At 46.5% G+C, this 13,871-nt stretch overlaps 1 protein-coding gene across 2 annotated transcripts in view; it reads right to left on the bottom strand.

Annotated features, from left to right (window-relative positions):
- The window catches only part of SFXN5 (sideroflexin 5), a 227,180-nt gene that overhangs the window by 118,066 nt on the left and 95,243 nt on the right, over window positions 1–13,871 (bottom strand). For both annotated transcript variants that reach the window (XM_044294474.1, XM_044294483.1), the window contains exon 11: window positions 4,065–4,180. In XM_044294474.1, the coding sequence (XP_044150409.1) occupies window positions 4,065–4,180 (116 nt within the window). The remainder of the gene's footprint in view (window positions 1–4,064; window positions 4,181–13,871) is intronic.

The following is a 13,871-nucleotide window of genomic DNA, read 5'->3' as shown; positions in this document are numbered from 1 at the left end:
ACTAAACTCTCCCCCCTTCAGTCTATCTTAAATGCTGCAGCCAGGCTATCCATCCAACCGCTACACTGATGCTACTAGTCTGTGCCAGTCACTTCACTGGTTGCCCGTCCACCACAGAATACAGTTCAAACTTCTCACCCTCACCCACAAAGCTCTCCACAGTGCTGCACCTCCATAAATCTCATTCCTCATCTCCATCTACCACCCTACTCCTGCTCTCCACAGTGCTGCACCTCCATACATCTCCATCTACCACCCTACTCCTGCTCTCCACAGCGCTGCACCTCCATACATCTCCTCCCTCATCTCCATCTACCACCCTACTCCTGCTCTCCACAGTGCTGCACCTCCATACATCTCCTCCCTCATCTCCATCTACCACCCTACTCCTGCTCTCCACAGTGCTGCACCTCCATACATCTCCTCCCTCATCTCCATCTACCACCCTACTCCTGCTCTCCACAGTGCTGCACCTCCATACATCTTCTCCCTCATCTCCATCTACCACCCCACTCCTGCTCTCCACAGTGCTGCACCTCCATACATCTCCTCCCTCATCTCCATCTACCACCCTACTCCTGCTCTCCACAGTGCTGCACCTCCATACATCTCCTCCCTCATCTCCATCTACCACCCTACTCCTGCTCTCCACAGTGCTGCACCTCCATACATCTCCTCCCTCATCTCCATCTACCACCCTACTCCTGCTCTCCACAGTGCTGCGCCTCCATACATCTCCTCCCTCATCTCCATCTACCACCCTACTCATGCTCTCCACAGTGCTGCACCTCCATACATCTCCTCCCTCATCTCCATCTACCACCCTACTCCTGCTCTCCACAGTGCTGCACCTCCATACATCTCCTCCCTCATCTCCATCTACCACCCTACTCCTGCTCTCCACAGGGCTGCGCCTCCATACATCTCCTCCCTCATCTCCATCTACCACCCTACTCATGCTCTCCACAGTGCTGCACCTCCATACATCTCCTCCCTCATCTCCATCTACCACCCTACTCATGCTCCCCGTTCTGTTAGCGACCTAAGATTAATAACCTTCATAATCCTTCTTCAAGACTTTTCTCGAGCTGCACCTACTCTCTGGAATACTCTGCCCCAGAATACTAGGTCAATTCACAACTTCTCCACCTTCAAACATGCCTTAAAAACACATATTTTCAGACAGGCTTATCAAGCTACCTAAACTGACTATTCCCCTACTAAACCTCTCCCCCACCAACTCCTCTGGCCTGAATTCGATCCTCTAGTAGTCCCAAACCCGAAGCAGATCGGCCGGCACCACTCCTGTCAGTTCAATAATGGCTCAAATCCTATTTATCACAATCAACTACCTTATGTGTCACCCCCAATTCCTCATAGATTGTAAGCTCTTGCGAGCAGGGCTCTGACTCCTAGTGTTTCAGTTGCATATTAGCCAGTTACTTTCGTTTCATACATGAACCCTATGAATTTGTAAAGCGCTGCGGAATATGGTGGCGCTATATAAATACATTTTATTATTATTATTATTAAACAACTGTCCACTTTCAGAAACTGACAGCTAGACCGACCTGGGCCTAGGAATCAGCTAATTAGGGAGTTTTAAGAAAGCCACGGAAACTCTGAAACACAAGGCGAGCAAAACCTTCTATGCCATCAGAAGGCGTCTGAATCACCTTAAAGGACCAGTCTGGCTTAAAATCCTTGACACCATCATCGCCCCGATCCTCCTGTATGGCAGCGAAGTCTGGGGCCCAGACATATACCCAGACCGGGCAAAGTGGGACTCTGGGCCAACAGAACTATTCCACCTAGAACTCTGCAAACACTTTCTCCAGGTCCACAGGGGCACCTCAAACAGCGCCTGTCGAGCAGAACTGGGCAGATTCCCACTCTACTTTGCTGTACAGAAGAGGGCGCTATCATTAAGAGACCATCTTCATAGCAGCAGTCCCAGATCCTACCATCACAAAGCCTTGCTACACCAAGAAGCCCCAGAAAAACAAAGCACCCCGCAACAAGTCACCCAAACCCAGCCTGCCCAATCCACCAACCAATATAGCCTGACAAAGGGCGGAATCCAGAGGACGAAGCACAAGTACAAAGAGGAGTATATTAGCGTCTGGAAAAACGACATAAGAACATCCCAGAAGCTGACAGTATACCAGAGCCTGCAGAGGGGGTACAAACTGCCCCATATCTGGAGAAACTCCCCAATCCAAGAGACTGACAGATCCTGAGCCGGTACAGACTGAGCGCCCACAGCCTGCTCATTGAATCCGGGCGTCACCGACAGAGGTACATGCCCCTGGGAGAGCAGACTGTGCCAGCAGTGCGACCAGGAGGCCGGGGAGGATGAGGCTCATTTCCTGCTGCGGTGCCCCAAATACTCAGCAGTGAGGGAGACTGACTTCAGGAGACTGTCTGATCTCTGCCCAGACTTCACCTCCATGGAGGAGGAAGAGAGACTCTCCATACTGCTGGAGGAAGAGGAGAACACAGCGGCCACAGCAGCACAATATATTACTGCCTGCCATAGACTGAGAGGAGCCTGATATACCATGGACTCCTATACCCCCACCCTGTATATGTCCCCATCCCCCAACCCTACCCAATTATTTCCCACTTGCTTTGGCAATGCTAAAATGTATTTAGTCCTGCAAATAAATCCAATTTGATTTGATATTAGACAGACAGATATCAAATAGATAGGAGATAGATAAATAGATGATAGATACAGAGATATATAGATATGTAATAGATAGATACATAGAGATATAAGATAGATAGATAGATAGATAGATACATAGATATTGATAGATAGAGAGATGGATAGATAGATATAGATAGATGATAAACAGATAGCAGATAGATACTCAGATTTTTCTTCAGTTTTCTAGATACTCTGGGTTGCTTATGTCTGATTTTAATCTAGAACATTTTTTTTCTCTCTGCGCAATTTTACATCTGAGAAAATACTGATTAAAATACTTGTTGTTTTCTCTCTTCGCGGAGTGTGAAAAAGTCTGAACTTCAGTAAACTTCTCCAGAAATCCATTTATAAATGACGGCGGTATTAGTATTCTAATAAACCCCGAGGGATGGAGGGAAGGAAGGCTTCAAGAAAAACACTATTTATAAAGAGAGGGAAGCATATGGCCCTTCTCTGAGCGCTCTTAAGGTGTTTAAAGAGAAAATGGAAACAGCTGGAGATTTCTCACCAAAGATCTGTTACTGAGGGGAGCGAGGACGCTGCAGACATGGAGAGAACAACGCCGATTACACACATGCATGTCATAGATAGATAGATAGATAGATAGATAGATAGATATGAGATAGATAGATAGATAGATAATAGATAGATAGATAGATAGATAGATAGGAGATAGATAGATAGATAGATAGATAGATAATAGATAGATATGAGATAGATGGATGGATAGATAGATAGATAGATAATAGATAGATATGAGATAGATGGATGGATAGATAGATAGATAGATAATAGATAGATAGATAATAGATAGATATGAGATAGATAGATAATAGATAGATAGATAGATAGATAGATAGATAATAGATAGATATGAGATAGATGGATGGATAGATAGATAGATAGATAGATATGAGATAGTTAGATATGAGATAGATAATAGATAGATATGAGACAGATAGATAGATAGATACGTAAAGACAGATATGTAGATAACATAGAAACACTGCAGATAAAGCCACAGTGCCACCATACTGCCACCATATTGCCACCATACTGCCACCTCTGCAGTCCACAAACCCACTTTGTGTGAACTGAGTTGAAAACCCGCATTCTCATGTAAGTTATTGTCGTTTTCTGAGGATCTGCCCTGAACATCCAGATAGGATCCTCCATGTCTGAACAGGACACTGACCATTATGGCGGCAGTTTACTCCCAGGGACCGGCAGCCCTGGGGCGGGTGATCAGACGGGATACCCTGTGTATATATATACGGTATATAGCGCTGATGTGCTCCTGTACCAGCAATGGTGCACGACATGGTGGGTGATGGTGAAAGGAGATACATACGTGTTTGGCAGCTATTCTCGAGGAGCCGACCGTCTGCCCGCTGCTGTCCAGCACGTCGATGCCCTCCTCCAGCTCGCTGTGTCTCATTAAGACCACATTGCAAATATTGGCACTGGCTGCAGAGAGGAGACAGAAGAGGATGAGGAAGGTCAGTGGCCTACAGTAAGTACACACCGTATGGAGGAAAGCACCAGGAGGGTTGTGACATCTCATTTCACACCCACAGGCACTCATATGGAGTTGGGGTTCTCCACTTCTGTGAGGCCTTCTACAAAATTTTGGGAATGTTTTCCCTTTCATCCTGAAGAGCATTTGTGAGGTCAGAAGACGTTTCCTCTGCTCCAGAGTCCAGTGGCGGTGTGTGCGTTACACCACTCCATGCCCCCTACACCTCCCCTCTTAATGTCAGCTAGGTGGAGCAAGCCCTGTGAAAATCACACGGCAAAGCATGCTGGGATTGGTTAGAAAACCCAGCAGGAAGTTCAGTATGTTTGGAAACAGGAAGTTCTGCATGTAAACATCCGGCCAGGATGCAGTGATGCCGAGAACAGGGGAAGGAAAGTGCTGACGTAAAACACAGGTATATGGGGCAAATGTATCCAGGGTTTGGGGTACTCTGGGCAGATCAAAAAAAATTCATTCAAATTTGTTTTTTGTTTATTCATCTGCTCATTTCTAAAGTGATAAAGTTTTTCAGTCTCTTGCGGGACGAGGATTGTTACAGGGGTTGTCTGACTGTTTACGCTGATGATCTAACCTGAGCTCTCCTGGATGGTGGACTCGCCTGCACATACACTCTCAATGACCCCCTGCCTGTAGTACAAGAATGGCTGGCATTCGCCATATGGGGTAAACTAGGGATGCCCAACCTGCGGTCCTCCACCTGCTGCAAAACTGCAACTCCCAACATGACCTGATAGCTGTAGGCTGGGAGTTGTAGTTGTGCAACAGCTGGAAGGCTGCAGGTTGGACATCCCTGGGGTAAACAACATGTTAAACTTATCATATGGGTTCATTTCGGATGCAGAATTGACAATTTTGTACAATTCTTTGTAAAAGAAAAAGTTTTTTAAATTTGGATTTTTTTTGTTTTATAAAAACATCTTTCTTGACTTTTTTTGTTTCAATAAGAAGACGTGACCTAGCAATTGTTTGATCTCTTACATAATACACTGCAATGCTTCTATATGACGGTGTATTATGCCTGACCGTCTCCTGAACATGGCAGACTTGGGGGGCCTGCTACCACCCACTGGCACCCAATGATTGTGCCACAGAGGAGCCAAAGGGATGGCAGAGGGAGCACCCTAACCACTTAGATGCAGCAGTCAATTTAAAGAGCACCTGTCAGCAGGGTTAATCCTATTAAATCATGCATACTGTCTGGTAGGGTTGATCCTGCTGATTACAATGATACCTGTCTTATAAAATTTGGATGCAGCGTTCCCAAGAAAAAAATACTTTTATTTTTCAGCAATTAAGGCTTCAGTGAACAGAGGGGCGGGGCTTGGCACCTGAGCTCTTCAGTGCTGACCACGCCCCTCAGTGAACTAAAGATCACTTTTGTATACAGGGTAAAGGTATTTTTTCTCAGGAATGCTGCAACCGATTTTCACAAGAGAGGTATCAATTTAATCAGCAGGATCAATCCTACCAGGTAGTATCCCTGGTTTAATAGGACTGATCTTGCAAACAGGTGCTCTTTAAGTGAATCGGAGCTGTGCTGCAGTTCCACTCATAGCCACCAGTCAGTGATGCTTGTTCTGGAGCCCAGCACCCCAATCACTCGGGGGTGCCAGGAGTTCGATGCCCACTGATCTGCCACTGATGCCCTACGCTATAAAACAGCCCATAAATATTACAGTCCTGGAAACCCCCTTTAAGGTCCCTTGCTATCAAACCCCACCCTTAATGTTATATTAAGACATGGTGCTCGACAAGTGCACATGTGGAGAAGTAACCGCACCCAGCAGACACCAGTATGGAGGTGGCAGCACTCCTCTGGTTCCCAGTTTCTACGCAGCCACCGGTGACGGGGTAGCCGCGCTCTGGATTCCAGCAGCTTAGTCACTCACAGAACAATATGCTGCGCTGACCCCAGAAAACCACATCGCAAGCAGATTGTTTTCCAGCTTAATCACCGTAAATGAGACACAAAACCATATTGTTCACAAAGCGAACAGATCTGACGGAAACAAGAGACGTCACCTTCCAGTGCGCAAGACAGAAGAGCGCCGGAGACACCACCAAGTAACATCACATCACTCATAAGACCGCCAGAACACTACTATATACTTCAGTAAGACCGCCAGCACACTGCTATATACTTCAGTAAGACCGCCAGCACACTACTATATACTTCAGTAAGACCGCCAGCACACTACTATATACTTCAGTAAGACCGCCAGCACACTGCTATACACTTCAGTAAGACCGCCAGCACACTACTATATACTTCAGTAAGACCGCCAGCACACTACTATATACTTCAGTAAGACCGCCAGCACACTACTATATACTTCAGTAAGACCGCCAGCACACTACTATATACTTCAGTAAGACCGCCAGCACACTGCTATACACTTCAGTAAGACCGCCAGCACACTACTATATACTTCAGTAAGACCGCCAGCACACTACTATATACTTCAGTAAGACCGCCAGAACACTACTATATACTTCAGTAAGACCGCCAGCACACTACTATATACTTCAGTAAGACCGCCAGAACACTACTATATACTTCAGTAAGACCGCCAGAACACTACTATATACTTCAGTAAGACCGCCAGCACACTACTATATACTTCAGTAGGACCGCCAGCACACTACTATATACTTCAGTAAGACCGCCAGCACACTACTATATACTTCAGTAAGACCGCCAGCACACTACTATATACTACAGTAAGACCGCCAGCACACTACTATATACTTCAGTAAGACCGCCAGCACACTGCTATATACTTCAGTAAGACCGCCAGCACACTACTATATACTTCAGTAAGACCGCCAGCACACTACCATATACTTCAGTAAGACCGCCAGCACACTACTATATACTTCAGTAAGACCGCCAGCACACTACTATATACTTCAGTAAGACCGCCAGCACACTACTATATACTTCAGTAAGACCGCCAGCACACTGCTATATACTTCAGTAAGACCGCAGCACACTACTATATACTTCAGTAAGACCGCCAGCACACTACTATATACTTCAGTAAGACCGCCAGCACACTACTATATACTTCAGTAAGACCGCCAGCACACTGCTATATACTTCAGTAAGACCGCCAGCACACTGCTATATACTTCAGTATAACCGCCAGCACACTACTATATACTTCAGTAAGACCGCCAGCACACTACTATACACTTCAGTAAGACCGCCAGCACACTACTATACACTTCAGTAAGACCGCCAGCACACTACTATACACTACAGTAAGAGCGCCAGCACACTACTATATACTTCAGTAAGACCGCCAGAACACTACTATATACTTCAGTAAGACCGCCAGCACACTACTATATACTTCAGTAAGACTGCCAGCACACTACTATATACTTCAGTAAGACCGCCAGCACACTACTATATACTACAGTAAGAGCGCCAGCACACTACTATATACTACAGTAAGACCGCCAGCACACTACTATATACTTCAGTAAGACTGCCAGCACACTACTATATACTTCAGTAAGACCGCCAGCACACTACTATATACTACAGTAAGAGCGCCAGCACACTACTATATACTACAGTAAGAGCGCCAGCACACTACTATATACTTCAGTAAGACTGCCAGCACACTACTATATACTTCAGTAAGACCGCCAGCACACTACTATATACTACAGTAAGAGCGCCAGCACACTACTATATACTACAGTAAGACCGCCAGCACACTACTATATACTTCAGTAAGACAGCCAGCACACTACTATATACTTCAGTAAGACCGCCAGCACACTACTATATACTACAGTAAGAGCGCCAGCACACTACTATATACTACAGTAAGACCGCCAGCACACTACTATATACTACAGTAAGACCGCCAGCACACTACTATATACTTCAGTAAGACCGCCAGCACACTACTATATACTTCAGTAAGACCGCCAGCACACTGCTATATACTTCAGTAAGACCGCCAGCACACTGCTATATACTTCAGTAAGACCGCCAGCACACTGCTATATACTTCAGTAAGACCGCCAGCACACTACTATATACTTCAGTAAGACCGCCAGAACACTACTATATACTACAGTAAGACCGCAGCACACTACTATATACTTCAGTAAGACCGCCAGCACACTGCTATATACTTCAGTAAGACCGCCAGCACACTACTATATACTTCAGTAAGACCGCCAGCACACTACTATATACTTCAGTAAGACCGCCAGAACACTACTATATACTTCAGTAAGACCGCCAGCACACTACTATATACTTCAGTAAGACCGCCAGCACACTACTATACACTTCAGTAAGACCGCCAGCACACTACTATATACTTCAGTAAGACCACCAGCACACTACTATATACTTCAGTAAGACCGCAGCACACTACTATATACTTCAGTAAGACCGCCAGCACACTACTATATACTTCAGTAAGACCGCCAGCACACTACTATATACTTCAGTAAGACCGCCAGCACACTACTATATACTTCAGTAAGACTGCCAGCACACTACCATATACTTCAGTAAGACCGCCAGCACACTACTATATACTTCAGTAAGACCGCCAGCACACTACTATATACTTCAGTAAGACCGCCAGCACACTACTATATACTTCAGTAAGACCGCCAGCACACTACTATATACTTCAGTAAGACCGCCAGAACACTACTATATACTTCAGTAAGACCGCCAGCACACTACTATATACTTCAGTAAGACCGCCAGAACACTACTATATACTTCAGTAAGACCGCCAGAACACTACTATACACTTCAGTAAGACCGCCAGAACACTACTATACACTTCAGTAAGACCGCCAGCACACTACTATATACTTCAGTAAGACCGCCAGCACACTACTATATACTTCAGTAAGACCGCAGCACACTACTATACACTTCAGTAAGACCGCCAGCACACTACTATACACTTCAGTAAGACCGCCAGCACACTGCTATACACTTCAGTAAGACCGCCAGCACACTGCTATACACTTCAGTAAGACCGCCAGCACAGTACTATATACTTCAGTAAGACCGCCAGCACACTACTATATACTTCAGTAAGACCGCCAGCACACTACTATATACTTCAGTAAGACCGCCAGCACACTGCTATATACTTCAGTAAGACCGCCAGCACACTACTATATACTTCAGTAAGACCGCAGCACACTACTATACACTTCAGTAAGACCGCCAGCACACTGCTATATACTTCAGTAAGACCGCCAGCACACTGCTATACACTTCAGTAAGACGGCCAGCACACTACTATATACTTCAGTAAGACCGCCAGCACACTGCTATATACTTCAGTAAGACCGCCAGCACACTACTATATACTACAGTAAGACCGCCAGCACACTACTATATACTACAGTAAGACCACCAGCACACTACTATACACTTCAGTAAGACCGCCAGCACACTACTATATACTTCAGTAAGACCGCCAGCACACTACTATATACTTCAGTAAGACCGCCAGAACACTACTATATACTTCAGTAAGACCGCCAGCACACTGCTATACACTTCAGTAAGACCGCCAGCACACTGCTATACACTTCAGTAAGACCGCCAGCACACTGCTATATACATCAGTAAGACCGCCAGCACACTACTATATACTTCAGTAAGACCGCCAGAACGCTACTATATACTTCAGTAAGACCGCCAGCACACTACTATATACTACAGTAAGACCGCCAGCACACTACTATATACTACAGTAAGACCGCCAGCACACTACTTGTCACTACCAGAGCTTTGAGACGTTCTCATAGCTCTGTTTCCACACCCCTGTGATGATGTCACTACTAGAGCTAGGAGGAGTTCTCTTCCCTGTTTCTCCGCCTCTGTGATGAGGTCTTTACTTTTGGTTTCCTTCCTCCCAGCTGTTCCTCCTGTGTTTGATTTCGCTGCCTTTAAATCACCCCTCCTCCTTTGTAGAGGTGCGGATTATACTCTTCATTTTGAGCTGTATCTCTCGCTTGAGTGTCTTCTCCTGTGTTACTTCTCTTCACTGGATCTGTGTCCTGCTGATGCGAGTACTTCAGATATCGTCTGCTGACTTCGGATCTGTTTGCACTGCGGCTGCAGCACCTCAGTTAAGTGTACAGACATTGTGTTTATCTGTTCTTTACTGACTGGATCCGAGGCGACCCCGGTTCCGTCCATATACTGAGCAGGGCACCGGTGGCCGTGGCCGTGCCCCTTCCACTATTGTAGGGGTTTCAGTGGTCTTCAGCCTTAGGTACGCGGGCATGTCTTGATCTACCATTCGGATCCGGACATGCGCATAGCAGCGTAGGGAGAGCTTTTAGGGTCTGGCAGGGGTCACCCTTATTCCTCCCTAGAGTGGGTCCGTCAGTTGTTATTCTCTGTGTACACTCTTGTTGCTCATTTACAGCCGTGACATTATAATCCGCCAAACCGTCCTTTTTTGACATGGATCCGCTTTCTGACCTGGTTGACCGCATGCAGGGTCTTTCTTTGGAGGTAGCGGATCTCCGTCAATCTATGACTCAGCTTCAAGCATTGGGCTCTGCTCCGGCCCATGGAGTCTGTTGCGAGCCAAAGGTCTCCCTTCCGGAGACGTTCTCCGGGGGCAGTGAGAATTTTGTTCGCTTCAGAGAGGCATGTAAACTCCTTTTCTGCTTGTGTCCCCACTCCTCTGGTAATGAGGAACAGAGGGTGAGGACTGTCATCTCCCTGCTCAGGGGTAATGCTCAGACTTGGGCTTTTTCGTTGCCATCGGGGGATCCCTCCCTTCGATCCGTGGAAAGATTTTTTGTGGCCCTGGGGCAGATATATGATGACCCGGATCGTGTTGCTCTGGCCAAATCTAACTTACGTGTTTTATGCCAGAACAAACTGTCTGCGGAGCTTTATTGTTCTGAATTTCGGAGATGGGCAGCTGATTCAGGCTGGAATGATGCTGCACTCCGGAGTCAGTTCTGTCATGGTCTCTCAGAGGGTTTGAAAGATGCCTTTGCTTTCCATGAGAGACCAACGTCCTTAGAGTCTGCCATGTCATTGGCGGTACGCCTTGACAGGCGTCTAAGAGAAAGAAACAAGACCTCTCTGTCCAGTCATTTTCAGTCTAGGGGCAGTGGTGCGGACTCATTCAGTGTGCAGGGGCCTCATTCTCTCTCGGTTCCCTCTGTGGAGGAGCCCATGCAGCTAGGTCGACTTGCCCCTGATAAAGGAGGATTTAGTCCTCAGAGAATGGTGTGTTTTTGTTGTGGGGGCATAGGTCATTTGGCAAATGTGTGTCCGTCTAGGAGATTCCTGAACTGTACTAAGAGTTATAATAAGAGAAAAACCTCAAAAGGTAAATCATCAAACTTTGCTTCATCTGCTACTTTGGGCAAAGTTGATGTAGGAATTGATGCTTTTCCTCTGACCTGCAGTTCCCGTTTTCTCCTTTCTGCCAGGGTAGCGCTAGGGAGCAAAGTCATTTCTTGTAAAATTTTTGTCGATAGTGGAGCGGCCGTCAATCTTATTGATACTCAATTTGTAGCCATGCATGGTTTTCAGGTTTGCACATTAGAAAAGGATATACCTGTTTTTGCTATTGAATCTGCTCCACTCTCACAGAGATCCCTGAAGGGCATTGTTCACAATATCCGGTTAGCGATAGGTGACACTCATGTGGAGGATATATCTTGTTTTGTCCTTAACGGATTGCTTTCTCCTCTAGTTTTGGGGTTACCCTGGCTTATTAGACATAACCCCACTATTGATTGGCAAGGAAGGCAAATAAATGAGTGGAGTGACTTTTGTAGAGAGAATTGTCTCACAGCGACTTTTGCAGAGGTGTCTACTAAAACGCTGCCATCATTTCTCTCTGATTTCTCGGACGTGTTTTCCGAGAGCGGTGTTCGGGAGCTACCTCCTCACCGGGAGTTTGACTGTCCCATTAACCTCATTCCCGATGCCAAACTGCCAAAAGCACGCCTCTACAACCTCTCACAACCGGAAAGAATCGCAATGCGAACTTATATTTCTGAGAGTCTCGATAAGGGGCATATTCGTCCCTCAAAATCTCCTGTTGCCGCTGGTTTTTTTTTTGTTAAAAAGAAAGATGGCTCTCTGAGACCTTGCCTAGATTTTAGGGAGCTGAACCGTATCACGATTCGCGATCCCTATCCCCTTCCTCTGATCCCGGACCTCTTCAACCAAATTGTTGGGGCCAAGGTTTTTTCCAAGTTGGATTTGAGAGGCGCGTACAACCTGGTCAGGGTCAGAGAGGGGTATGAATGGAAAACGGCCTTTAATACCCCTAACGGGCATTTCGAGAACCTCGTTATGCCTTTCGGCCTGATGAATGCTCCGGCCGTCTTTCAGCATTTTGTTAACAGTATTTTCTACCATTTAATGGGGAAATTTGTATTGGTGTATCTTGATGATATTTAGATTTTTTCCCCTGATGTTCAGACCCATCAAGATCATCTTTTTCAGGTTCTGCGGATTCTGCGGGAGAATAAATTGTACGCCAAGCTGGAGAAATGTGTTTTTATGGTATCGGAGATTCAATTTCTGGGTTTTTTCCTCTCTGCTTCTGGTTTTCGCATGGATCCGGAGAAGGTCCGTGCTGTGCTGGAGTGGGAACTTCCTGAGAATCAGAAGGCATTGATGCGCTTTCTGGGTTTTGCTAACTACTACAGAAAGTTTATTTTGAATTATTCCTCTGTTGTCAAACCCCTTACTGACATGACAAAAAAGGGGGCGGATTTTTCCTCTTGGTCGGAGGAGGCGCTTGCAGCCTTTTCTAAGATTAAAGAGAGTTTTGCGTCTGCTCCCGTCTTGGTGCATCCCGATGTTTCCTTACCTTTTATTGTTGAGGTGGATGCTTCCGAGGTGGGTGTGGGTGCAGTTTTGTCCCAGGGCCCTTCTCCTGCCAAGTGGCGACCCTGTGCTTTTTTCTCTAAAACGCTCTCCCCGGCAGAGAGAAACTATGATGTGGGGGATAGGGAGTTGTTGGCCATCAAGTTGGCTTTCGAGGAGTGGCGCCATTGGTTGGAGGGAGCCAGGCACCCTATCACCGTGTTTACCAACCATAAGAATCTGGCGTACTTGGAGTCGGCCAGGCGTATGAATCCGAGACAGGCCAGATGGTCTCTCTTCTTCTCCAGATTCAATTTTGTTGTTACATTCCGCCCTGGGATCAAAAATGTGAAGGCTGATGCTCTCTCTCGCTGTTTTCTGGGAGGAGAAAACTCAGAGGACCCAGGTCCCATTTTGGCGGAGGGGGTGGTTGTTTCTGCCCTGTATTCTGATTTGGAGGCCGAGGTCCAGACTGCCCAGACTGAGGTACCTCCCCGCTGTCCTCCTGGGAAGTTGTTTGTGCCTCCTGAGTTACGTCACAAACTCTTCAAGGAACATCATGATACCGTTCTTGCTGGTCACCCCGGGAGTAGAGCCACGGTAGATCTCATTGCTCGGAGATTTTGGTGGCAGGCTCTCCGTATGTCGGTGGAGGGTTTTGTGGCTACTTGTGAGACGTGCGCTCGTGCTAAGGTCCCTCGTTCTCGGCCTTCAGGTCCCCTTCTCCCGTTACCCATACCTTCCCGTCCTTGGACACACCTCTC

The sequence above is a fragment of the Bufo gargarizans genome, chromosome 1 (genome assembly GCF_014858855.1).
Source record: "Bufo gargarizans isolate SCDJY-AF-19 chromosome 1, ASM1485885v1, whole genome shotgun sequence".
NCBI lineage: Eukaryota > Metazoa > Chordata > Amphibia > Anura > Bufonidae > Bufo > Bufo gargarizans.
The sequence above is the reverse complement of the archived record's forward strand: the minus strand, read 5'-3'. Positions and strand labels throughout refer to the sequence as shown.